The sequence below is a fragment of the Prinia subflava genome, chromosome 1 (assembly GCF_021018805.1).
Source record: "Prinia subflava isolate CZ2003 ecotype Zambia chromosome 1, Cam_Psub_1.2, whole genome shotgun sequence".
Classification (NCBI taxonomy): Eukaryota; Metazoa; Chordata; class Aves; order Passeriformes; family Cisticolidae; genus Prinia; species Prinia subflava.
The window spans coordinates 48,450,665-48,478,457 of record NC_086247.1 but is presented as its reverse complement, the minus strand read 5'-3'; the positions used below and the strand labels follow the sequence as shown (position 1 = coordinate 48,478,457).

At 39.9% G+C, this 27,793-nt stretch overlaps 2 protein-coding genes across 2 annotated transcripts; both read right to left on the bottom strand.

Moving 5' to 3' along the window:
* Positions 1-937: 937 nt before the first annotated feature.
* TYMS (thymidylate synthetase) lies at positions 938-9,508 on the bottom strand. Its single transcript, XM_063419735.1, has 7 exons — positions 9,322-9,508; positions 8,922-8,995; positions 7,533-7,707; positions 5,330-5,431; positions 3,978-4,153; positions 2,577-2,648; positions 938-1,713 (listed from the first exon to the last, which is right to left on the bottom strand). Exons 1-7 carry the CDS (start codon positions 9,491-9,493, stop codon positions 1,576-1,578), a joined length of 909 nt encoding a protein of 302 aa, XP_063275805.1. The 5' UTR covers positions 9,494-9,508; the 3' UTR covers positions 938-1,575.
* A 4,134-nt stretch (positions 9,509-13,642) lies between these two features.
* On the bottom strand, positions 13,643-25,720 carry CLUL1 (clusterin like 1). Its single transcript, XM_063419725.1, has 7 exons — positions 25,618-25,720; positions 24,161-24,309; positions 22,332-22,499; positions 19,858-20,302; positions 18,495-18,632; positions 14,911-15,125; positions 13,643-13,810 (listed from the first exon to the last, which is right to left on the bottom strand). Exons 1-7 carry the CDS (start codon positions 25,718-25,720, stop codon positions 13,643-13,645), a joined length of 1,386 nt encoding a protein of 461 aa, XP_063275795.1.
* Between the last annotated feature and the right edge of the window lie 2,073 nt (positions 25,721-27,793).

Below are 27,793 nucleotides of genomic sequence, written 5' to 3'. Positions count from 1 at the left end.
AGGTGTGGGAACAAGAACCGTGCTGCTACCTGTGAGTTCAGTAATTTGAGAGAAGACCCAAGTGGGTTCAGCTACAGGCTGGCTACTGCGTGTCTGTATAATGCAGCCTCAGAAAAGGATGAGGTTTGACCATTCTAAGCTTCTCACAGGATCTAAGCTGAAACAGCACGTAGTCTGATCATCTCTCCAAGAATGATGCACTATATTAAGAACCTTTCTAATAAGAAGTGATCTCTTTACATCTGGTGTGCTTACAACAGGCAGAATTTTTTTTTGGTGCAATCTTGTGTTGGGCTAAATGTCAGGGAAAAAACCCCAACTTTTTGTGCTACAAAAAAATTAGTCTGAATATCAGTGATCATATAAGGAAAATCAGCATAATGACATATGCAAATAATTTTTATACAAAGTATGCTTTTCAAAGTTATGATCAGTTTGATTGAAGAAAGGTTCAATGGTCCTCTTATGCAGGACACTGAATGAAAGCACACTGATTATTAAATTCTTAAATTATCTGAAATTGTACACTTTTCCAATATTTACCAGTTTATTGACTTTAAAATTTAATTTTAAAAATTACTATGTATTTTTTCCACATGTTCAAATATGTATTGCATATCCTATGTCTGAATATTAACCACACATCTACTCACAATTAAATTCCTGAAGAGGAATTTTGTAAGTTACTGCAGAAGGAGACTTGAAAGCTGAATTCAGGACTTGAAATTTAATTAAGGACCTCCATTCCTAAAAATATTATGGTCTCTAGGATTTACTGCTCCAGGCTGCAAAATTAGTCCATATGTTTGTGGGTTTTAAATGGTGACAGACAGCTGATTGCTAATATTATCTGGTAACCTCTGTTTAACTGCAACTCTCTTTGATTTGTATCAAATTAGTGATTCATGCAGAGCTGGGGAATAAAAAAAAATTGCTGCTACAGGGACATTATGCAGAGATTGCATTTCCAGCAAAGTTACATTAAAATATTTAGCCTTCCTGATGTTCATCTGTGAAGACCATGGAAAGTTTGTTTTTCCTTGCCAGATGTTACCCTCCAAGACACTTTGCTTTTCAACCCTTTTTTACTAACTATTAAAAAAAAAAAAAACCCAAAATTAAATATGCATCATGCCTTCCAGAAGATGTTTTTTAAAAAAGCTTTATTAAACATACACTCTTCAGAATATATTTAACGATTTCTGCTGCCTTGAAGGAATCCTCTGTCACACATACAAGTTCTTAGTTTCAGTAAATAACCAAATCAAGCACATAACCCCGTGCTACTCACACACAGTAAATGAATGGTAACAGAAATGGCCAGTGGTAACTGAAACAAAGTGTAGAAAAGCAGCTCTCTAACAACTTAAAACTGGGTTAACATCTGCATGGCATATCAGGAATAATCATCTGTCCTGTACAACTACAGGGAAGCAGCACTGAAGGCAAATCTGGTCTGTGACTATTTAACAAAAAAGTAAATACCTTTTGAAGTACATAAAAGCCCCGCCACTTTAGAGAAACTAAGTAGCTTAGGTACATTTCCACATTAATATTTAAGGCTGGTTTATACCATTAGACAGCCATCTCCATTTTAATAGGTGGATGAGGATTATAATCTTCAATCTGGAAATCTTCTGCCTTGAAGTCGCTGATGTCTTTAACTTCACAAAGAATTCTGAGCTTGGGGAAAGGTCTTGGCTCCCTCTGAAGCTGAAATAAAAGCAAGATTACTGTAACACTTGAAAGCAGAGACTTTGTGTTCTTAATCTCAAATTAGATTACAATATGTAGGCTTTCCCTTCCCACCAAGAAGACTTATACCAAGAAAAAAAATTGAAGAAAATTCCAATACAGTTGGGTAGAATCTACCTTAGTATTTACACAGAGAGCAGTAGCATAATTTTCAGGTGAATTCCCTGATCATCCAAACGCACTGCAAATACTTTCATTTAGCAAATCAGTTCTGGTGATTACAGATTATATTCCTTCCAGGTGGAAATTGAATTGGAAAATCTGACCCAAACATACATCAAACATTCTACAGCTTCTCACTTCTCATTGTTCAGGTCTGAGTCAATAACTACTTCTCTGGATGGTTTTGAACCATACTAATAATGAGGACATTCAGTCCAAGCTTAGTCTAATCAAATCAAACACTGATTTTATCCTACTGCAACAAATTACTTCCTGAAGAAAATGTAGCCTTTCTCAGCCAAACAGTATTACTGATTAACTGTGAATTTTAACCTATCCTTTTCTGATATATTACAAAGACATTTTATTTTGTGTTAGTGGGATTAGGTGGAATTTTTAAAGTTAAAAGTACAGATTCTGGATTTTTAACTTGCTTCTAGAGTAGTACACAGATGTACACTTCTATCACGCTTGTATTGTATTTCTGTTTGCAACCAAAACTGAACAGATGTTAAGATACTACAGTTATTAGGATAGAAATGAGAAAAAAAAGCCACACAAATTAATATCTGAAAAAGGATATTTAAAATATCAAGGTAATTTTGCATTGAATGAGCACTATAGAAGATAAAAGGACAGAGTACAGAATAAGTACTTACCTGGACTTTCAGAGGTTCCACATGGTTCAGATATATGTGAGCATCCCCTAAGGTGTGTATGAACTCTCCAGGCTGAAAAGAATGAAGAATACCTGTGGTTTTCAAATAGTCAGGTCCCAAGAAAGCAAAGCATTACAATGTTTACAGTATTGATTTTCAGCATCTGGCTAGTGTGGAATTGCAGCTTCTGTACTGGATTGTATCCTTGAAAGCTGTGAAGGGCACAAGCTCCTCTGACTAATGCATAATTAATGGAAAATATAATGAAATTTCCACTAGCTTACCAAAAAATTTATCTTTCAAATCCTGCTATGACAGTAGCTTTGGTAAACAAATGGAGCCATACTGATCTGCTCAGTGAGACAGAAACAGGTGCAGCAGTGACATCCAGCTTTTCCACTCCACTTGTAGTAAGTACAACTCGCCAAAGCTGGCTTCAGAGCAGTTGCCTCAGCCACAGCTGAACAGCAGTGGAGGTGTCAGGCACAGGCAAGCACCCAGATGGGGTTTGCAAGCTTGCATGTTCTGTGACTTAGCAGCCTCTGAGCAATTGAATTTAACATGGGGAAGTTTCATCAGCTCTTTTACCAGCCTCTAAGCCCTCAGATATGCTACACTGAAAACCACCAAAGCCATGGAAGGAAGTGGCTGAAAGGCAACAGCTGGACATAACTTCAAACTTCACTTTTTTTAGTACCTTAGACGAATTTCTGCAGTTGCTGTGAAGACTGAGTCTTCCCTATTGCCGTGTTTTAAGAAGTTCCCCTTCATGTTGCTGGTGGCAGGAGGATTAGGTGCAGAAGGCCTTTCTAGTAAAATTTTTGACATGCCCTAAAGGGGTTTTCTCTTGAACAAGACTGCCATGCATTTAAATTTCTCTGCCAAATTACAAAACACAGTTCTGAAGTCAGGGCAGGAGCTATTTGAGCACATACTACCACTTGACATAATCATCTACAGTAGGGAATCAAAGAAATACACAGCTAAAATTATAGCTGGAAGTTAGGGTGGGCAGAATATCCAAATTAAAACCTTGAGCTACTGTTCACTTCAAATAAACACATGCTACAAAATCTAATCACTTGTATATTACTATTCCATGAGGACAAGCACTCAGTTCAGATTTCTAAGACTAAGGAACAGGTCAGTCTTGACACAGTCAAGACCTGAAAGGATCTTCTGCTTGACCTGAATTTAAAAATTCTCACATTGCTGTTTCTAACTGCCTATACAAACCAGAGGCAATTCACATCAAATTCACAGGGCCCTTATTTACACATATTTCAGCAAGATTTCAAACAGTACGTTCATTCCAGTTCTTCTTGGATATGACATGAAGAGCTTTATGTTTTAGTCTCTCATTTGTCAGACAAGACTAAATAAAATGATTAAATAGCTTACCTTCAGCCCTGTGACATGGGCAATCATGTATGTGAGCAGGGAATAGCTGGCAATATTGAAAGGCACTCCTAGTCCCATGTCTCCAGACCTCTGATAGAGTTGGCAAGACAATTCACCATTTAGAACATAGAACTGGCAAAGGGCGTGGCACGGAGGCAAAGCCATCAGGGAAATATCTAGGAATTGAGGTACAGAAGGTGAGGGGGAGAAAACAGTAACAGCATTAGTGTGTTATGAATGTAGAAGATGCAAAACCTAAACAGGTATGTAATGAGATACAGTGGGGAGCCAACTGCACTGTCATTTTGTTGCTTTTTCTCTTGTTTATAAGCACCTGCTGCCCAAGCAATTAAGTCCAGGTCATGACAAACTGTCTCCTGGGCTGTATGACCAGAAAGTCATAAACAGATATTCCACAGAGCAGATTTATGCCATAATGTTGCACAGCCATTTATTTCTACTCACCTTGGTGAGACAGTTGAATTCCCCAAAGGAAGACATTAGGAGTAAAATGAAGCATGTACCCTAAAGCGAATTCCAACTTCATTTCACTCTCTTCCCATTGCAATGTGCTTGTTGAGATATAAAAGCAACGATCATTTAAAAAAAAGTAAATCAGAAACCAGAAGATCTTTTGAGTGTTTCTCTATGCTTAAGAAGTGCTGAAAGTAAAATTACAGCTTGGCAAGGAAAACTTTCACCAGTTATCTTCTGAGAATGTTTAACCTTGAAAATAACAGCAATAGCATGTGGCAGACACCAGCTGGAAAATGCTGTGTGATTTTTTTGGAGCACAGATCTGTCACTGGTGAAGTTAAACATTCTCTTGCAGTAGCTCTTGTTCGGAAGTTGCCCTACAGAGTGAACGGGTATCTGTGTATAAAAAGACCTTATCATTCCTATGATACAAGTTCATCATAGGAACCCATGTTCAAGGAGAAGATTACAACACAAATCTCTAGTTTTAAGGGCTAAGTTTACAATAGGCTACATGGCTAAAAGCCAGACACATTGCTTTAACATACTTTTTATGGTTTGGTGTTTTTTACCTTTTTGAAGTAAGAGTTACTGTCTTTGAATAGACTGTATGTCAAAGACACTGGTGTATCCCTCACTTTAACCTGGAGAGGAACCCTCTGAAGAAAAGGTTCAATATTTTTGAGGTCTGAACAAAAGGATTAAGTAGAGAGAGAAATCAAGATTATAACCCCTGGCCATTTTTACTGCACTCTTGGTAGTTTTATAAAGAATGAACAAGGACACTGAATGGAACTGGCTGTTGACACAGGAATAGAACATAATTTAGCAATGTAATGTGCAACTGCATTCACTTTACACCAGCTGTTCAATACCTTTGGGATTCCAAGCACACATAATGATTCTTCTGTCATCTGGATTGGTTTTGATCGTTTCAATCACTTTTTGCAACTGATCAACTCCTTGGTTGGAGTAATCTGAAGAAATATAACAAAGAAGATCTCAACCAGACAGATTCAAGCAATGGTATTTTTTTAACGCCCAGCCCAGTCCCACTGAAAAGTGATACCCAAATGACAACCTCTGAAGATTTTATTGCAATTTTGCAACAGATTAATAAGTTGGCACCATCACACAGGTTGTTCTTGGGCTTTCTTACGATGTTCCAGAGCCTGTAAAATTTTCATCAAGATATTTTCATATGTCCCCCCAACTCTTTTGTGTGCTTTGAGTACCTTTAGCACCCACTGAAATAGGACCATTTCTATTTATTCAATTTTCAACAACCTGACTTTTTCTAAGACCCACTAGAAAGTCTGTATGATCACTAAACCCCAAGAAACAAAAGCTGCAATACAAAAGAACTAGTAGGACAAAGCGTGATATTTTATCACTCACCATGACTTGTTACCTAAATAGGACAAGAGCTGTACTCGAATGGACAAGATATCACCTAGTCACAGTATTTAGACTGATTTGCTTATTGCATTTCTGGATTAAAATGCCTTTCTAGACATTCAATTTGCATGCTACAGTGCTCCTTCTTATATATTAAAAAAAATAAAATTATGCCCAGACCAGTGTGCCAGGTGCCAGCATTCTTTACACACTCAAAAGTCGAAAGTTTTTGACAGATGAATAAATGCATCCATCTAGCACTCTCAAGGTCATGTATGAAAACTAAATTTCGATAGCATTTAGTTCCAGAAAAGAACTTTAATCATCTGTAGCACAGGTTATTACATTTCACCAAATGATACAGGCTGAATTTTAGGCTCAATAGAAGTTATGTAAGAAATTTTCTGAAACTAACTGACCATTAGAATGGATTTCGGAATAAAAAAGTCATTAGTTGTTAATCATTGTTCTGACTCATGCCAGCATGGCTGGTAACCTACTTTATTCTAACAACCCTTATTGCAGCAACACCAAATTATGGTTACAGGGCTGGCAACCAAGGTAGTAATACGTAATTAGCATCTAAGGGAACTCTTCTGCCAGCAATACCATGCCAGAAGCCTTCTGAAATGGTTATGTTAGTTCCTGAAGCTAATTACCTATCCATTAGTAATGCAACTTAAGGAAATCTATTTGTAAGGAAAATGATGGGGATTTATCTTGTTCTTTTTTTCCATGCTATGTTATGCCCTAGACCTTTTAAGATGAGAAACTCTAAGTTTTCAGATGTGTCAGTTGACAATTTGCATCATTGGTGTCACCATAAAACTACATTCTGCTAGTAGCCAACTTGCTAATACTAATATCAGTAATTAATGTGAGCTTCAATTTGAGCCTGCACTGAAAACAAAGAACAGAAAACCCAGTCACGAAACCCCACCTAGATACTAGCCATATTGTTAATCAAAGTTAAAAAGTCACACCAGATAGTGACAATCTGGTTTTTGACCTCTTTTTATTAATGGCAGTCCTCTAAACATTTCCTACAATCCTCTCCTTCAGTGACTTGGAAAAGAGAAATCAATATATTTGAGAGTCAGTTTAATAAACCATTTGCACTGAAAATACCAGCAGGTACTGCATCCCATCACAGCTTGTCACAGCTCTTCTGTCCACAGCATCACCAGCTGTGGAAACATCCTACTTTGTTCCCAATGCAGAATGCAAAAAAGCTTTCTCTTCCACCGCCTCCAGTGAATGCAGTGCCCTGATGCCAGTTCTTTCCAGCACAACTATCTCATGGACCCTGCACTGGTATACGGAGATGGCAGCCTGTGTTCCACTGTTATCAAATGGAGCTAGCTCAGGTTTCTGGACTGCAGCACACACGTCCTTCCAGCTATCCAACCACATCTGCTCTAGGTGAAAGAGTAACAGTGTGTGCCTTATGACTCACCTGTTCCACAAACACCAAACTAGAGTATACAAAGCTACATCTTTCAGGACAATTAAGATGGAGTAAGGAAAAAAAAGAGTTAAATTAACTCTCTCAAACACTCTTTATTCTGGCTATCAGTTTGCTGTGAATGGCTCTTAAGGAACAGCCCACAGCAGACTTCTGGAAGTGATATGTCACAGCTGTCTCACTGAGAATTCAAGACTGTATTTGGATGTGATTACCTGTGTGCATATCTTTGTACTCTGCTCCAAAATGCCTCCACTGGAAACCATACACTGGTCCCAAATCACCCTCCTCTCTGGTGCTGAAACCCTGCTTATCCAGGAACTCACGAGACCCATTAGCATCCCAAATCTTCACACCTTTTGCAGAGAGCTCTTTGGCATTTGTAGAACCCTACAAAACACAGTGAGAAGTCTGGATCCTAGTTCCAACACAGAGGACGTGACTCAAAACGGTTGTCTCAAGCTTTGCTAGTCCACAGTATTTCTCCACTCATAACAGATGAACAGTAATTAATGTAATGGATGAGGAGGTTCTTGCACAAGGACAGAACAAAACTTTTGAGCAACATCCTGGGATGGAGTTTGAAGTGCCACACTGCTGTTGTTAACTCAGGATTTTCACACTTTGTGAATGCACAAACAGCCTCAAGGTCAACTGTGGAATGTCATTGTATGTTTGCAGAAAACAAGACTCTTCAGATTGGTGAAAACAGACTAACAAAAAATGTGCGGCCTAGGCAGGGTCTTTGCCAAGCCACCTATAAGCTTAAGGTCTTAAAAATCCTTTTGTTAGAATGACAAAAATCAGAAAATAAGCCTGAAAAATGTCACTGAATTCTGCAAGAGGTCCAAATCAGGACACTCAAAAATCCAACACAGAAGTATGCTGTTTTGGGAAGTGTCTAGTCTTTTACAATTGAAAAAAAAAAACAACCAACAAAACAAGACAAACCCAAAAGCTTTTAAGAAATGAATGTATATTCAGTCCTGCTACCTGGCAAATGGTTATGTAGACTTTCCTATAACTGCACAATATCACAACATATAAAGGAACACTTACATTGTAATGAACTGCCTATTGTTGAACTTTATTACACTAGGCACAGCTATTAGCTCTGTCAGATCTCATTTTTTTGCAACTAAAAAGTCTAGCATTTACATCAGTCTTACTTCACCTGTGGTTTCACACTACTTGTTTCTGTTCAAATCGAGCTATCTCAATATTAAAAAGCAGATCATTAAATTGCCTGCCATCTATCTCATATTATTATTTCTGATTAAAACACCAAGAAAAGAGGCTGCATTAGGCTTTATGGTCCAAGCCCTCAGTATTTCAAATTTTCTCCCTTAAAAAGAAATAGAAGAGAAACTGTTCTAATTGCACTGGTAGCAATAGTCTGCACTAAAATGCAGAATGTCTTGAAGATAATGGCCTTCCACGTGTGGGCACAGTTTTAGGGGCCTGCATTTCCGTCACAGGAACAGAAGCATCCGCAAATGTTACCCAAAAAAAGTTACCCAAATGTCTTAATCCAGTGCCCACCAGTTCATTCTGTTTATGCCACTCTCGGGCCCACCACCCACAGAGACCCCCAAATACCGAACCTTGATGAACCACAGCAACTCCTCCAGCACTCCCTTCCAGAACACCCTCTTCGTTGTGAGCAGTGGAAACTGATCTGGAAAAGAGTTCCAGAAATGTCAGCGGGGACCAGCCATTCGCCAGGATGAACAGACTTGGCTGTTCCCCGCAGAGAGGGCAATGCCTCCAGCTGACACTGTGAGGCTGGGATATGAAGTAAGGAGTTGCGAGAGGATGTGTGACTCCCATGTTCACATCCCTGAGGTGAGACGGAACGGGAGAGCCCCGGCGAGTGAGACCCCCACACTCAGCCCGTCTCAGGGCGCTGCCGCTGGAGCCGCGGCGGGCAGGGGCAGGGGCAGGGGCAGGGGCAGGGGCAGGGGCAGAGGGAGGGAGCGAGCGCAGGGTCCCGGCGGAGCCCACCTCTCAGGCTGTACCGCGCCTGCATGCCGAACACGGAGATGGTGCCGGTGCCGGTGCGATCCTCCCGCCGGTGGCCGTGCTGCAGGATGTGCCGTACCTGCTGCAGGTACTGCTGCTCGCCGGGCTCCGGGCGGGCGGCGGCGGAGCTCAGCAGCTCTCTGTCGGCGGGCATGGCTGGCGAGCGGCTTTGAGGCCGCGCTTGGCCCCGGCTGCGCGCTGGGCTCCGGCTGCGCAGCTCTCCCGAGCCCGCCAAAGCCCGGATTTCCCGCCAAAGCTCGGCTTTCCCGCCAAACGGCGCCGAGGGGCAGGCGGGGCGGAGCGGCCGCACCACCGCCACCTCCTCCTTCGCTCGTCCCCTTCCCCTTCCCCCTTCCACTCTCAGGAGCCGGGGATGCTCTTAGCACCGCTGCCTCGGCAGCCGCCCGCGGCGGTGCCGCACGGGGCTCTGCCCCCTGAGGGAGGGCTGGCCCGAGGCAGTGCCCCGAGCCAGGGCCCCGAGCCAGGCCGGCTCGTTTAGGCTGGCTGTTAGGAAGAGTTTCTTCACAGAAAGGTTGATCACGTATCGGAATGGGCTGCCCAGGGTGGTGGTGGCCACCGTCCCTGGAGGTGTTTGAGGAAAGACAAGGTGGCTTGTACTGCCATGGTCTGGTTGACATGGTGGTGTTCCGTCAAAGTTGGACCCAATGAGCTCAGAGGCCTTTTCGTCCTTGATTGATTGATTGTGTGATTGTGTGACTTCGTTTTGATTGTGTGATTCTGTGACTTCGTTTTGCTCTAGCAGCACCATAAGCCCTCTCCAGGCTCATCCAGTGCTGGAAAGTGCTGTTAGCATTTGTCATCCTTCTCTCTCTCTGGAGCTTCAGGCATCCCATTTCGGAGCTGAACAAGACCAAAGCCTTCAGCCGGGCCTGGCAGGCCACATGCATCTGGCACTGGATCCCTCCAGCCAGGATATCGTGAGCTGGCTAGAGCCCCTGTGCCAGCCTCCCATATCTCCCCTGGCATGGTGCCCCTGCAGTGCCATGCCCCGTGCACAGCTCACCTTCCATGTCCAGCAGTGTCACCCTGACCTGCACTTCTAAAGCCAGGCTCCTTTCATGCCATGCTATGTCATCAGCTTCCTGCTTCATATTTTATTGGCACATTTGCTGCTCACCACAGATAGTAGTCATCACTTGGGTTTATTGGGTCTCAGCATGTTGATCTCAGCTTCTCCCTTGTCCCTGTGTCATTTTGCATCCCAACCCGTGTGTGCTTGCAACTGTTCCCAACATGATGTCCTATGAAATTTTTCTAGGTATAATCTCTGCTAGAGAGAAGAAACTGATTCTTTGCTGAATATTCTTCATTGGTATCTCTTGGAAGACAAGAATTTTGTAAGAGTCACTTATCTCTGAGATAAAGCCCAGCTTTCTGACAAGTGATGTGTTTACAGGTGATAAGACTGATAATCTCTCGTGATTAGGATCCTGAAACACAGGTATATAGGTGGAAATTAAGGACCACAGAGGACTGTGGATTTAGAATACCACCTTTCTTTGCTGCAGGCAGAAAATCACCTTTTCCACTAATTAAAAGAGTGAAATGGCCTTTTTTTCTCATATAAGTTTGTATACTTAACGTGCATGTATAGAAGTAAAGGAAAACATGAAGTGTAAGTAGGGTGTGCATATTTTTCTCTGCTCATATCTAATACAGACGTTTTTGTACACTTTGAAATTAGCATGATTTATTTAGCAGAGCTACAGGTGGAAATGGTGCATATACCAGTGTGCAAAAAATGCTTAGAAATGCTGTGCATGGCAAATGATACCAAATCACCTAGAGCTCTGCTTCTCGCTGAGAGATATGTCAGTTCTTAACCCGTATTATAATTTACAAATATCATTGAAAGCTGATGTGTATAATTTAGGGAGAAAAAATAGCTTCTTTACTGATGAAGGCTTTCGATTAATTAAGAAATAAAATCCAGAGGCAAACTACTGTTTGTAAGAAATGCCAGAGGCAGAAGGCTTACTCATTAGTGCATATTCAGATAAGTCATTTATTGTACACAATAAGCATCAAAAGCAACTGGAAGAAGAAATGGAATATTTTCATTGCAAAATAATATGCTACATGCAGATGGAAATCTGGTTGATTCAGACTCAGCTGAATGTGCAACATCTGTAGGGATCAGTCTTGAAAAAGCTTAAGAATGTGCTTGAATGTAAGTATGCAAATAGAAATTACTTATGTTTACAGCTGATTATGTCCTTAAATCTTCACATAACCATAGCCATAGCATGTTATCAAAGATTACCTTACTGTCAACATAAATAACATTTTATTTAAATAAACTAATATTGAAATTGATTTTGTTTGGGGTTTCAAGAGTTTAAAGATTTTTGCAGTCTTTGGTTGATAGCTTGTATGTCACAGTATTTACCAAGCAATATTTTATTTATATGCAACTATTTTAACCATAGAGATTTAACAGTTGGCTATGTCGAGCATAGGGTAGTTCAACTAAGAAGCATATATTTTATTTCAGGAAGAAAGAATTCACACTTCTTCTTTCCTAGGAGGAAAAAAAGAGAAAGATTATACACTTTGGTTTTGAATAGAGAAAAATAAGTATATGTGGAATGTACCAGTGTCCTTCTACAAAAATATGCATAACATAAAAACCAGACAGAAATTTTTTTTCCTTCTCCCTTTCTGTTCTTATAGATCTGTCCAGTTTTCTTGTCGAGTTTTAACTCTTTTTATCCATTACATTTTCATGAACTCTAAGCCTTGTGCAAACTGAATGTAAAATGGTGGTGTGATTTTGAAATCAACACTGCTTACTTTTCTCAGGTATGAAATGGCTACACAAGATATGTCCACAGGAAAATCAGACTAAGATTCAGGCTAAAAATCATCATCAAACTACAGAAATAATTAATGCCATCATTAGGCCCTGAAGATTAGTATTCCATGATCTGAAGGATTATTTATCATTTCTATTTATAACTGCATATAAATTACACAGAATTTTGAAGGAAAGTCGTAGAGAAAACGTTGGAGCATTTTATTTCATGTGTTTATAAATATTAAAATGTAAATTCACCAACATTTACCTAAGCAAAGTACCTCAGCCTCTCTGGTGGGAGTGATTTCTTTCATCAGCTCAAAAATTGTGCCTCTGACCTCAAAAGAATAAGCAAGTTTAATACAAAATGCTGAAATCTTCTTCATCTACTTTGTTAATGTTGAATGCTCTTTTCCTGTCTCCTGAGACTTCTCTTTGTGAGCAGGTCACGCTTCAATTGCTCAGCTGAGGAAATCAGCTACAACCTAAAGAGAAACAATGGCCAAATCTGGTCCTTCTTAGAAGATCTGAGGACGCTGCAGTGATTTGCCTGAAAGTCTCATGTGTCTTGTGGCTCTATTCCCCCAGAAGAGAAAACTCTGAGAGTCGGAGGCTGCTAAAGCTGTGCATCCCTGAGTCCCCTGGGCAGGGAAACACGGGGAAGGGTGTTTTACATGTTCCACAGCAGTGTGATGCCACCTAAAACCATTCCATCTCTCCTGGAAATTCCCTGTGGGATTAGCAAATATGAAGCATTTTTCCTGCATGTCTCTCTGCCTGGTTCTTCCTTCCTCTTCCTGAAATGTCTTAAACAAGGAGAGAGGCTTCTTGTGTGTCCTTTCTACAAAAATGGTTGAAGCCCATGAGCAGGATCTTTCTCTGTAGAATCCTGCAAGTTGAACTGCAGCCTCTGTTAATAAACACTGTTAATCTGAGCAGTGTGCTGCTAATGCAGAAATGTTATGACAAGAGCTTTTCCAAGTCCTGGTGGTGATTCTCACATTGCACTCCTTTATCATCAAAAATAGTATGAGCATGCTCTCAAACACTACTGAAAATTTAAAAAACCAGCATAGTGAATAGTGGTAATTCCAGTCCATTCATGATGAATGAACACAAAGACATGGTTTTTGATGCCAAGACACTGGACTGTGGCTGTGAGGCAATTCTTTTCTGAAGAAATATTTATCATCACATTACCTCATCCCAGCTGTTACTAAAAGATTGAGGGTTTCACAGTTAAATAAGTCAAATCATTTAATATCATAGTGTCTGTGTTTTGCAGGCTAGAACATTGAGTGTTTGTGTTTTCCATAATGCTTGTGTTTTTCTCAATGTGTCCTTTCTGAGAAGGCAGTCTTGTATACACCAGGACTGAATCTTGTTCCAACTTTATTTACAACAACTTGTTCTAAGTTTATTACAGTAAACACCTCTTATGAAGAAGTGTGTTCCCTGTGAAAGCAGAAAGAATGAACTTACCACTTAAAAATTCTGCTTATACAATTGGAGTGCTTTCCCAGCTATGTATTCAATGAACTCAGGACTCTTGGGATCTAAGGTGGGAGGAACTTTAATGGTGAAAGTAGGAGAAGTCAGAATGTTCACATCTACCACAGTTTCATCTTTACTGGAGGGATCCCCAGGTACCACCTAAAAGAGATAAGTACTTTAGACACTACAAACTGCTGTGTGCTTTCAGTTTTGTTTATACCCACTGTGCCCACTCCCTTTAATAGGGGAAAATTAAATAGGGGAATGTTTTAGACTTGTCTACTTTCTTTAAAGTGCTTTCTTCTGAAAAGACAGTGGGTGTCTGAATTTATGTAGGTAGTGGAAAGAGCTGACATGGCACTGCCAAGACCATATTAAAGAACTGCATGTTAATATTTATACCATGAGCTATATCTATAAAGAGCTTCTGTTCTCCTAATGAAAACTTCTGAGCTGTCCCACTAAGTTCAATACAACATTTGTGTGATTGAATTTATTCATTCCTGTGTGCTTTTCTAAATCAGACACAGTTCTGTAGCTTTATTTTCCTAGAACAGAGATCTCAGACTCAGGAAAGTGTGCCTGGCTCCTGTTCCTGTTTTGTGTTTTTTTCTGGTAGATTGTACCATCATTTTGTATAAAGTTCTGGTAGTAATAGTAGTAATTCTCTATATATGAGTGGATTTTTGAGTTAGAAGAGAGAATAAGATTTGTCCCTTGCCCAGGAAAATGAATTGAATTTACCTTGGATGTCTCCTTGTGTGTGAGACACAATTAATCATTACGTATTTACTGAAATATTGACTGATGCTGTCAAGCATGTGCACCTTCCACTGCAAAAATCTGTATAACATTTGTCTTCTTTTAACTTTGGAATATATAAGTACAGACATAGATAGCTAGACATTCATTGATCCAATATGGATGTGTTAGTGCTGGTGCAGTGCAGTTTATCTGTGAAGGTAATCTGAGGCCAGTCAAAGCTGCTAGTGTCAATTTACTCTTATCAGTCAGTGATTCAGGTTAGCCTGTCAGCCATCTATCAGGCTAAAAGGATTGAGAGGAAAATAGATTCTAATCTCAGGAGTTTCAGCTCATCGAGGGATTACCTAGCATACACAAATTCAGGATGAGTGGGAACATCGTGTTGTAAACCCAAACATTACACATGTATAAACATCCACAACCCCCAGGAGCGTAAGCATGAGCAAAATGCAGGTTAAAGGCAGCAATAGCTCCCTTCAGAAGACAACCCTTACCTTAACTATGTTGAAAATGTTTTCTGGTCCAATGGTCATGTTGGATAACTCAGACACCCACCCAAATCTTTCTTTCATTTTGTTCAACAAGTAGGAAGTGTCCTCCGTGTGATGCCGAACCACCTGGAGAATCTGCTCGTACTGCTCCCCTGAGACATTAACCAGCTTAAAGGCTTCATCAAACTTTATGTGTAGCTCAGGAACATTTGGGCAATCTGATAGAAAAGACAGTGTTATGTCTTGTACTTCATCTTTTCTGTCTGAAGAAATGAAAACTGTAAAAAGGTCTAGCAAGGGGGCATGGTTTGGATGGGTCTTTAAATAATGCTGAAGAAAGGACAATAATTTTTGCTGACTTATTATGGTAGATTTAGTTTAGACTCAATGACTAAATGAATGCATTATCCTGTTTGTTTTATTAAAGTGATTTACCAAGTTTCTATCATAGAGTTTAAGGTTTGTATTATATTTCATGGTGATATATTTTCTGTTAATGCTAAATAAGACCTGGTAAATTCTACTTATAGCAATTTCATAGTCTTCTTATACATTATGGGGGTTTTTAAATCGGCTCATATTCCATCATGAATCTATCCCAGGTATATAGACTTCAAGGCAGGGGCTGAGAGAGCAAAGTTGCTTCTGCTGTAAGAGAACATGACTTTTGAGACCTGATAATTCCAGAGGGAATTGGCTGATGTAGCCACTCTCCATGATATTTGAGAAGTCATGGAAGAGAAGTCCCTGGTGACTGGGAAAATGGAAATATTTCACTGATTTTTAAAAAAGGGTTGTAAGAAGGACCCTGAGGACTACCACCCTGTCAGCCTCAGTTCTGTGCCTGGAAAGATCATGGAACAGATCCTCCAAGAAGCTCTGCTCAGGCACATGGAAGATAGGGAGGCGATTGGGGACAGCCAGCAGAGCTTCACCAAGTCCAAGTCCTGCCTGACCAACCCAGTGGCCTCCTGTGATGGAGAGATTCCATCAGTGGAGAAGTAAAGGGTTAGAGAAGTCATTTAGCTGTACTTCTGTAACACCACTGACACAGTCCCCCACAACATCCTTCTCCCTAAACTGAAGAGATACAGATTTGGTGGGTGGAATGTTTGGATGAGGAATTGTGTGGTTGGTCACATCCAGAGGGAAGTGGTCAATGGTTTCATCCCCAGACAGACATCACAGACAAGTGGTGTCCCTCAGGAGTTCATACTGGGACCAGTACTGTTTAATGTCTTCATCAATGACATGGACAGGGGGATCGAGTGCACCCTTGGCGGGTTCACAGAAGACACCAAGCTGAGTGGGTGGTTGACACACCCAGGGATGGGATGCCATGCAGAGGGATCTGGACAAGCTCAGGAAGTGGGCCTCATGAGGTTCAGCAAGGCCAAGTGCAAGGTGCTGCACCTGGATTGTGGCAACTCCTGCTATCAACACAGGCTGGAAGATGAAGATTGAGAGCAGCCCTGCCAAGAAGGACTTGGGGGTGCTGGTGGATGAAAAGCTGGACATGAACTGGCCATGTGTGCTCACGGCCCAGAAAACCAAACACATCCTGGGCTACATCAAAAGAATCATGGCCAGCATGTTGAGGGAGGTGATTTTGCCCCCTGCTCTTCTAAGACTCCTGAAGTACTTCTTCCAGGTCTGTACTCCTGTATTGGTTTGGCACTCCTTCGTTTTAGGTAGCAGGGAGGCCACAAAGACAGCTCCTGTGAGAAGCTGCTGGATCTTCCCACCATGTCCAGCAGAGCCAATCCCTGATGGCTCTGAAGATGGACAAGCTGCTGGCCAAAACTGGGCCAATGAGAGAGGCTGGTGATGGCTCTGTGATGACACATGTAAGAAGAAAATCCAAAGTCACTGGATTTTGCTTCTTGTCAGAGTAAAGGAGGAGGTGAGAACATGTGAGGGAAACAACATGGAGACACCAAGGTCAGTGGACCTGGCATTGGGCCAGTGTCAAACCACGACAACTCCTCAGCACAGAAAGGCATGGACCTGGTGAAGCATGTCCAGAGGAGGGCCACAAAAACTCTTAGAGGGTGGGAGCACCTCTCCTATTTATTAAGACAGGCTGAGAGAGATGGGGTTATTGAGCCTGGAGAAGACTGGAGACGCTTATTGTGGCCTTTGCATATAATTTGTGACCATCAGCAGCTGAAGGGTACCTGTAAGAATGATAGGGACAAGCTTTTAATCAGGCCATGGGGACAAGAGGTAATGATTTTAAATTGAAAGAGAGTGGATTTCGACTATATGTAAGCAAGAAGTTTCTTAAAATAAGGGTGGTTAAACACTGAAATGAGTTGCCCTCAGAACAGGTAGATGTCTCATCACTGGAAACATTCAAGATCAGGTCCTGTGGGGCTCATCTACATGGTGTAGATGAAGATGTCCCTGCTGATTTCTGGGGGATTGGTCTAGATGACTTGTAAAGGTCCCTTTAACCTCAAAGTATTCTATGATTCTGTGACAGAGGTTATTACAAGAAAGTCTGTATTCCTGTTGAGTATTAAGACCTAATATTTATCTTAAAATAGTTAGACAGTAGAATGAGACTACTACCATCTGCTGCAAATTCAGAACTGAAGATTGCTGGTTTTTTCTTTACTAAAATATAAGTTTTAAACAAGAAAAATTTCTGTACAATAATTGCTCTGTAAAAATTCAATTTCTGTCAAATTGGATTATCAAGGGGCACCTTCAAGCTGATGGTACAGTAACAAGCTGGCAATACATGGGTGTAGATAACAAGATAAGTAGTCAGATAATTCTTTTAAAAGTGTTTCATTGCTCATTCATGTTTGCCACTCTGGAGATATTCTGAAGACATTTAGATTTAAGCATATTCGTTGGACTTTGAGATCTAAATAATTCTGGAAAGACAGGTATGTTATGCTGCAGTGGGAGTCTTGACAACAGTTCTAGGTGATCAGTCTGAAGGTTTTTCAGGTGCCTATGGATGATGCTGACAGAGCTCTGCCATCTTCTTATATACTGACATTAAATCCCGTTTTTGTCCTTCATGTCAGTTCTGTTTGTAGACAGGGTTCAACAAAAAGTAATTACAGGCTCTTCAGCACTTGCTTTCCTTGCGAGGCACTGAATGATACCTGAGCTTACACCTGGTGTCAGCAGGAGAAGCGACTGTCAGGAGTTTGAGCTTCTCCTCACTTTCTGCTCAGCACTGCTGCACCCAGGCAGGATCGACTGCTGCCTGACATCTTACTCCTCTGCAGGACGGCAGCTCTTACAAAAGGCCCATATATTTTGTAATAGGCTGTGGGACGTCTCTTTTGGGCGCCAGCGGTATGTTAACAACTGAGCTATACTGACACTCTGTGGAGACAGTGGGGAAAGCTAATTGAAATCATCTGGAATGAGGAATGGTTATTGTAGCCATAGTTACAGTAAAAATTCGGGGACTAAATTTGAATTCCAGTAGAAAATTAAAACCTCAAAATCTATAAACCAGTGATCAATGCATTACTGAAAAAAAACCAAAAGCCAAAAAACAAACAAACAAAAAAACCCCAAAAAACAAACCCCCCAAAAACCCCATGAAAATACTTATTTACCATGCAAAAGATTGTCTTGACATTTCTGGCATCTCTCATGAAACTGTGGGCATCCAGAGGAGTTCTCCCGAAGCTCCCTGCACTGAAGTCTCTGGCGTCCTGACACAATTTTTGAAAACATGCCACTTCTGTCAGGATCTAGAATGAAGTCATAGTATTTTTAGACTGCTGTTAGAGTCTTTATAAGTATGCATTCATTACTGAGCCTGAGTGCTAAAATATAATTTCTTTCCCTAATCCAAAGTATTTTGCATAAATTCCCTCCCAACCCCTCCACTTCCTCTCCCCTCACAAAAATAAAAGGAATAAATTATTAAAAAGTAGAAGTCAGAAGGAGAAGATTCAAATCATGTTTTCTTTCAAGGAATTCATGCTGCTGTAATATATTCCCTTATAAAGATTTAGGAGTGTATTCCCCAGACATAACCAAACAATTGTTAATATTATTACACATTTTTTCTACAACATGTGGGTTCTGCTGAGATCTTTTTGACTTGTAGAAGTCAAGGTGTTTCATAATCACATACAATTAGATTGAAGCACAGAACCAAAGCCTATTTCCGTGGTCATATGGCTTATGATATAGAAAAAGAAATTAATAACACTATTCAAGAGTCATGTCACTTTGTACTTCCTGATGATGTTTATGTCACCTGCCACTCAGAGTTAAGGCATGTGCTTACTGTGATTTGCTTGGCAATGACCAGCATGTATTTGTCCTATTTACAATAGTCAAATATGAGGCTTATTTGTATTCTAAAAGTTGGCCATGGTCCTTTTCCTTCACTGAGTGTCATCGCCAATGGTATACCCAGAATTTTCTGGTCACTGGAAAACCTGATGGCTGGTCTTTGGCTGGTATTGGATTGTCAAATTACATTGCTGCTGTAGCCTGGAACAGGACTTGCAGCTGTCAAGCTGAATTTAGCATCATTTAGCAAGGGCAGGGATATGCCTTGACATCTCACAGAATTACCCTAATTTTTTTAAATTGGTGACCATGTCAATAAGAGATGATACAAATCATATCCTGACAAATGCTGAGATTCAATCTGCCAGTCAGCCTTATGAAAAACTGCATCCACCCTGAATTTAAGTGCTCCTGAGGAGCTCCTGCAAATGCTTTGAGAATTGCCATGAAATCAGGCTATGTAGGACCCCTAACTCCCCCTGCAACATTTCTCTGAGATTTCTAGGTGACTTCTATTTATTCATTTAACTCTTAGTTATCCTTGACCCTCCAGAGCTTCCTTACGTATCTCACACTCACATACTGGAAACTGAGTAATTCACTGTAGTTTAGCCATCCCAAGAGGGTTGATGTCATTGTCAGTGCAGTCAATTTTCATCTTCTAACACTTGCCTTTGGTTTGTTCTGGCACGTCTCTCCTGTAATCCCTGTATTCATCGAACACGTCGGTGATCACCTCAGTGACACCCTCGAATACCGTCCTGCTGAAATCAAAAACTATCTGTAAGAAGCCAGGCATGCCCCAGCCTCTCTGGGGGCCCTCAGTTCTGGTGGTGACCTCAGGTAAGGCTGGCATACTGGGGGCCTCACTCAAGTCCAGGTCAGACATGAAATATGTCTGGAAAGACTGGTCAAATTCTTTTTGCATGTGCTTGAAAAAAATGAAACTTCTGTCAAATATTGAGCCCACATCTGATAACAGCTGGCTAAATAAGTCTTCCATCTTTACTAGCTGGGTATCCTCCTTCTCAGGCTTTTCATTAGACTGGATGTCTTTTCCTTGGTCCTCATGAAAAGTAAATATGAGTGGGGGTATTTTCCTCAAAAAATCTTCAACCTGTGTATAAGAAGGAGACAGATTAGGAGACAGACAAGTTATCAGTTTCTCACCTCTTAAGTAAGTGTCTCTAATTTTTCTCTTTCAAATACTCATAGGAACAATGTCCTCTTAATAATTGCCAACAGAGCATATTCTCTGAAATAATTTAAGACACTAGATCCCAAAGAGAGGAAGTGCATTCAATCTAAATCATTAGTTCCAAACCAGATCTGGAGTAAAAAGTCTGCCAGTTGCCCTTTAATCTTTGGGGGCTCAAAGGTATTATCAGCATTTGGATTTCTTCCAACAGACAGCTTGGACTTTATGTTGTAAAAATGTGAGATGCATTTTTGTCTGCTTATGCACAGTGTAGAGAGCAGAATATGATTGTTCTCATCTTGATTTGTAAAAAGCTTGCTCTGTCACCACTGGGCTAATCCTCCTGTCCTTGTGCGAATGGAAACCAGCAAAATCAATAAAGCAGTGGCTCTGAGTCCATGGTTGTACCATGTAAGAGACCAAATGTCAATTCTGCTGTTACAGAGTTCCAGTTTCTTGGTCTCGGCCACTCGTTCCCTGCTCCTGATTTAAGGCACTACTTCAGCCTGAGCCAATGGAGTGGTTTTTTAAGCCGCACTCCATGGCATTAGAAAACAGGTAAGGGTTGAGAAGCACCCTGCTAAAACACACACATATTGATATAAACAGATATAGACAGATATACATATAGATAAAGATATATTAATTAAAAAAATAAATTAAAAAATCATCAGCTTGATCTGACCACTAGTGCAGCTTAGAGGAAAGGTGAAGTGTGAAACAGCACTGAGAAACAGCCTAAGCCAGTATTGCTCCTGCTGTCTGTGTGTCCTCAGCCACAGCTATCATCTTTGTCTTATTTTGGTGGGGTTTTTTTGGTTGTTTTTTGTTTGTTTGTTTGTTTGTTTGTTTGGTTTTTGTTTTGTTTTGTTTTTTTGTTTGTTTTTTTTAATGACTTAGGTCACAACACAATTCTTATTTTAAATGCTTAAAATAAACCAAATAACTCATGGAGGAAGTTACCAAGAGGGTCAAAGACAATGCAGCATATAACTTTTACTGCAGAACTGCAGCATCCACAGACTCTTGATTCAAATCTGAAACATATATATGAGCTACCCATGGGCGGTAGCTAAAAAGCTAAAAGTATCACAAACAGTCTTAAATTTAATATCTCCCACATTTTAACCTGAATTATTTTAAGAATATGCACAAATATTAAACATCTTTTCTCTAAACCCTGCCTGAAACACACCACATTTAATGTTTAAGTTATTGTATTTTTCAGTACATGGGAGGGGTGAAAGCTAGGGAATCTGCCTAACATTTTAGTAGCAACAGGTTTGCTTCAGAAGTTTGTTGGGCTTAAAGCATGTGCCCAAACAAAAAAATGTGATTACAATTGTTAAATTTTGTAGTAATAATGGGCTAGTCAGGAAACCATATTTTCTTTCTAGTAGAATTAGGGGACTCTCCTTTGCTGAGAGGTTCCTTTATTATAAGAGGTTAAGCATTTTAAAGCTTTGTTTGTTACTTAAAGTATTTATTTAAGATAAATATAGGAAAGAATGACGTAATAAGTAGGTGACTTTTTTCCCCCGTGTAATTTTGGTAACGACATCTACACTTTTAACTTTGCTGATTTTCAGATGGACCGTAAAGAATCTATGAAGTATTTTTCACAAACAATTATTGAGCATCTTAGTGCAAGTCCCACTGTGAGGGAAAACATTGTATATCTGGAATGAGTCTCTTGGAGTTAGGGGACTCATCAGTTTCCATGGAATCTTGCCAGGATGCAACTGAACTCATTTTGGCTCAGCATTCCATGACCATAATCACATGTAATCTCTATCATATAACTTCATATTTCCAGACCCTCCAAATCAAATTAATTTTAGTAAACTGATATAACTGGCAGACCTAGGTATTGAGAAAATAAGATGTACTGTCTCTAAAACTTTGGGTGAACTCAAGAGTATTCTCCAGACACAAAATTTCTTCCTACCTTTCTCTTAAAGGTTGACACACCATGTTTGCAAGTTGTATAATATCTCATGCAGGTACTTTCTAAACAAGATTCACATTCATCCCATAGATTTTTCAAGGATATTTGACATTGTCTTTCCTCTTCTTCCAGTCTTGCCTTTACTTCATCCATAAGTTGCAAGGCTTGCTAAGGAAAAAGATTCAGTTGAGGGCAATTTTCAGATTATACCCCAGTGTTGATCACTCATTTTGGCTATTTATGGCTCCCTTTTTTGCTAATCCCTGACCACTAGGGTAGGTTGCCTTCTCAGCTGCAGTCACATATGGAGGGAACTGAAAATTGAAAACCTTTGCCTTACAGGATTTTTCTGATGTTATTCTCTAAAGGGGCACAGCCTACAGAAACAAGTGGATCTCTACAGTCTACCAGGATTTTTGATGTTACGAGAAAAACTCACACATCATTCTGTGTAAGAATTCAGCCTCCCACATGGTCATGTGTTCAACTTGTGTTATTTTTTCTCCATATCATCTGAGCAGTATTCATCTGTCCCACAAATAGTCCTTTTCTGTTGCTTTTCTTTACCTTTAAGGGATTATATTTCACCAGGGTAGGTCCTTGCCATAAAGTCTTTCTAAAGCAGACATATATAAATATATAGCATCTCAGCTGTGCGAGTATACTAATCAAAACGCTCTAGTAAGGGGACTTTTTTCTGCTCCTGTGGAAGTGTGAGCAGTCCTTCCATGCTGAAGGGCAAACAAGATGCATTTTACAATGCTGCTTCTATTTTCTTCATCAGTTAGGGCACAAAGCTGAGCAGATCAGAAGCAGCATTTTTGGAATAGACTTGACAATGGAAAGAGAAAAGTTCTATTAAAGTAGATTGCACATCATCAATTTCTCTCTCCAGTTGCAACATATTTTAATAGTTTTGTTTTCCAAACAATGTTCCAAGTTATCTCTAAGTATGACAGAAACCTTTTAATTGGTGGGGCTTATTTGTTTTTGTCAGCATTCCAATTGGGAAGAGACTCATACAAAAGAAAACTTCTGTCAGAATGTGCTTGATGGAGACAGTAACTGCAGTTTTCATAATCTATGTTTAGTTATTTTCTGATCTTTCTAATACATTTATTCAGTGTTTTATGAACTCTTACTGTGGATGTAAGTCCTGTCTAAATGAAATCATGCAGTAAGATCTAACAAGAGTGTTGATTGTGGGAGTGCACTGGTGTTCCCTAAGATGTTAGAAAGTTATCAGGTACTTTTTGGCTTGTTAATATCAGTAGTTTAACTACCAGATGTTGGGCCAGGAGGGAATTTTCCTTCAACTTCGTTCAAACAAAGTTAGGATATTTGTATTTTTTTAAATGTACAGTAAACCTCTGTTTCTTCAGATCATCTGAGCACATGGTTCTGAGCCTAGGCATTGCACTAAGGCATTGGAAATTTCCCTGATTCACTGTACTTTCTTTAGAGCACATTATCATTTGTGGCTTTGATATTCTCCTGCAGGTCTGAAGCAAAAGCAAGGCAAGCTGGAAAACATCTTGTGACCCCAGGAGTATGGAGACATGGAGGGCAGAGCTGCTGGACCTTCTGCACAAAACACTTCTGCAGTGGCCTGCAGTTGCCTTGGTGTGAATTCAGTGAAGCAGGGGTTTTTAGAAACAAGCAGTATGTGCAATTTTCCTCTGCTAGTGAGACAAAGGGGCAGAAGCAGACTTTCTCTCAATCCTGTGACTGCGTGAAAAGATGTACACTGCTTGTTTTGTACATACAATTTGGTTTACATTCTTCCCAGAATAAACAGAAAAAAAAAAGCAGAGATGCATTTATGTTACCTGTTTTTCTTCACTGCTCTTCTTCAAGGTTTTCATCAGATCTATGTGCTTATCTTCGTTTCTTTCCATCATAATTTTCATCTGCTTAATACCAATCAAAGCTTTCTTTACCTCTTCATCTACATACTTCTCTCCAACTTCAGATAATTCTAAAAACAGCCAAATTATACAGTGACTTAATCAGATTTTAACACTATTGCAAATTGTCATGCACTGATGATGCAGGAGAATGAAATAGCTCTATGTTTCCCTAGAGTGGCAGAGCCAAATCTGAGACAGCAAATGCTGAATAGCACTGAGACAAGACGATTTCCATCAGATAAGAATCTGATGGAAAAGCCCAGAGCTTTTGCAAGGATCAGTTGTATGTAACTCAAAATACATATTCAGCTGTCCCACTGCTGAATACTGAATCCCAGAACAATTGAGGCTGGTACCTTTGGAGATCATTGAGTCTGCCCCCCACCCCCCCCACTCAAAGCAGGGTCAACCACATCAGATTACACAGGACATCATCCTAGGTTTTGGATATCTACAAAGATCACTCATCAGTTTTCAAATTACGTAACTCTTATATTTATCTTTGATCTGGTAGAAGCTTGTGACAGCTTCCCTCTACATTATGAAAATGTAGATTACAAGTACCTTCAACCTGTTTTCATAAAAATTCAATTTCTAGAGTTCCTGTGAATAATGACCATAGAGTTTTGGTGAAAACCTGGGCTGGCCCATGCTTTGCACCTTCAAGCTCTGCATGATTGCCTATCCTTTATCTGTATTCGTTTTCTTTGTGGAAATGCCATGACTATCACTGGAACTATAGAAAACAAACCATATCACCTTGGGACTGCCAAAACCACAGTGATCACTTCTTCCTTTATATCTTTCTTCCCCATCCCTAACTTTTTTGTTTGTTTATTATAGAAATCTTGTCAACATAGACTGAAGCACAGGACTGTTGAATGGCTAATCCTCTTTCTATCCACAAAATAAAGCCATGCTTAGAGGCATGTGTATGTGTGCAGAATAGCTGTTATTTTCTAAATTAGGTAATTTTATTTCAGTTGTTTGTAAAAGCCATCTTTTTCAGTGAAGTATGGAAGTGTAGAGGAAACATTTTCAAAGATTATTTGAACAAACAAAATAATTCAAAATCTGTTGAATTGAATTTTGGGTTTGATTTATGTTGTGATGATCTACAAGGAACCAAAAAACCTATAAAAATCCTGTAAATACTTTCTTTTTTGGCAGGTGATGCTTCTCTGTTAATCTCTTTTTTGTCCTGCTTGTTCTTATCTTCCTATTGTGTGTGTGTGTGTGTAGGCATGCAATCAGCTTTATTATGGTTTCTAAGCTCCACACATGCAAGGGGAACTTGTGGAAGTCAAAATGCACTGCCCAGCTGGAGCCCTGGGCCCAGGGGCTTCCAGCACACCCTGCAGGAAGAGCGTACGTACGCTTGAGGTTGTCCCGGAGGTTCATTTCCTCCTGCTTCGTCGGCGCGCACCGGTGGCCCCTCAAACACAGCACATGTAGTATAAATATCCAAGAGGGCCTCATGTTCTTTCTGTTTGAGAAAAACAGTTCAGTGCAGTTACATCCAGACATTAACAGAAAGCTCAGATGTCTAGGTATACTAAGTAAATATTCATACTAACTATAATACTAATTATCTAACAAGACCCCCTTAATTTTGTCTTTAACTATGGTTTCTGCAATGTGTAGCATGCACCTAAATGCTACTCTTGGTGAAAATACATGAGTAAGCAGCTTGACCTCATTTGTAATTATCTATTTAAATTAATTAGATGAATTCCACTGAGTTTGCACAGCAGTTAACAGAATCAGGACATGTATATATAAAATCAAAAGCTTATGCTGCTCTGTCTGTCCCTTTTCTACTTTGTGAAACACACTAATTACTGATCTCATATTGTGTCCTTAGTTCATATTATAAATACATCCATGCTAAACACTGTTGCCAGTTTTAAAGAGGGAAGCTTCTGAAATGTTATTCCCTTTCTTGTGTCCAAACACGCAATCCCTTTCAGTGTCCTTCAGAATAAGGCTTAATATGAGAGATGCAACAATAGGTATGCCAAGAAATCAACAATTAGATCAGTTTTATAAACAAACAGATCAGCAAATGAAAGAAATCCCTGCAAAATAAGGGAAAGAAATGCCATTTGTTCTATTTCCCTCCTAAGAGCAAGGAAAAAAGTTTATTTTTCAGAAACCTGCAACTGCACTTTATGGTTCTCATCTGATTAAGTGATCACAGTATTCAGGTGCCTTGTAGTTAGCCAGCATAGCCTTCTTGGAGATGCAATTATCAGCCACAAGAGCATATGGAAATTAAAAGCCTGGATTTGTTTATAGCCTGGATCTACTTCTATAGCTACTTGCATATTGTACCTTTACCTTTACAGCAAAAGACCAATTAACTTTGCAAAGAAATACAAACACACAACCAAAGAAAATAAAAAAAACCAAGTATATTTACCATTAATATCTTGTACCTCTTCTGCAAAATTGCTGCCTGCGTCAGGAAGGGGCTGGGCTGTGTTCTGATCTAATTTCTGGGAGTGTCAGGGATTTTGCCATGTTCTACTTATCTGATGAGAAGGTACTTGATCCTATTAACAGGACGTTTAGTCATTAGGCTGGAGGATTTTGCATGTATGCGACTTCATGCCCATCTCTGCGGGCAAAACCACCAGGGGGAGTGTTGGGCAGAATTGCCTGATTTAATGCAATTTGGAACTGCAACTTTTCTGTAGTCGGTAGCTTTTTGTCATGTTAGGTCTTCCATCGTCTTACTTTTTACTTTAGGAGACACCTGCAGCTTATGTTATTAGGGAAATTGATACCATTAGTTTGGCTAAAAATAGCTTTCAACATTTAATCTCTTAAGTATAGTTTTAGCTTGCTATAAAAACCACGGCATTATATAAGGGCCTTCTTTGTACACTTTCTGAAGGTACAGGAGTTGAAAAAAAATCAGGAACTCAGATGCAGGCTGACATATGAGCAGATTCTGGAATGAGATAAGCAAATTTTGCCATTTTGTATGTCATTTTACTTGCCAGTGTTTTGGGGGCTTGCCCACTTAATGCTATTTCCTTCAGTTTCTCCGTGTCTTTGAAATGTGTCTGAGGTCTATCTTCTATGAAGTTTTGGATACTTTGAAATGGGATATTTAAATACTTACAGGTGCTTGATGTGAAATATGGACAGGTATTATCAGCAAATCATATCCCACCTTGTGATATTCAGCAATATTACTCCCTCGTAGTCAAAGAGGAGATGGGGAGAGTGGGTGTCTGTAGCGCACAGGCTGTAACAGCAACTTTAAGAAGTTCTATTCTATTTTGTTTACCTAATCATTAATAAAAGCCAATCAATGATTGATGGCTAAGATCTAGCATGATTAATTCTGCTTAGGTAAGAAATTTGATGGGTTTAGTTTTAAACACGTTATCAGAAAGAGTGAAGAATCTATTAGCTGTAATGGGAACTGCAAGTCCCCAGGTTGCATTAAAAATTAAGATAACTCCACACTTCTTTTCTGTAAATGATGGAATGGAATGGAATGGAATGGAATGGAATGGAATGGAATGGAATGGAATGGAA

Excerpts from the sequence above, each read along its gene's own strand:
- TYMS (XM_063419735.1), bottom strand. The coding sequence starts at position 9,493 with ATGCCCGCCGACAGAGAGCTGCTGAGCTCCGCCGCCGCCCGCCCGGAG. Across the intron at positions 2,649-3,977 it reads CCCATGTCACAGGGCTGAAG|CCTGGAGAGTTCATACACAC; the intron begins GTAAGCTATTTA and ends CATTCTTTTCAG. Across the intron at positions 1,714-2,576 it reads TGGAACCTCTGAAAGTCCAG|CTTCAGAGGGAGCCAAGACC; the intron begins GTAAGTACTTAT and ends CTTTTATTTCAG.
- CLUL1 (XM_063419725.1), bottom strand. The coding sequence starts at position 25,720 with ATGAGGCCCTCTTGGATATTTATACTACATGTGCTGTGTTTGAGGGGC. Across the intron at positions 24,310-25,617 it reads CCTCCGGGACAACCTCAAGC|AATTATCTGAAGTTGGAGAG; the intron begins GTACGTACGCTC and ends GGCTGTTTTTAG. Across the intron at positions 18,633-19,857 it reads CGTGCCAGAACAAACCAAAG|ATCCTGACAGAAGTGGCATG; the intron begins GCAAGTGTTAGA and ends ACTTCATTCTAG.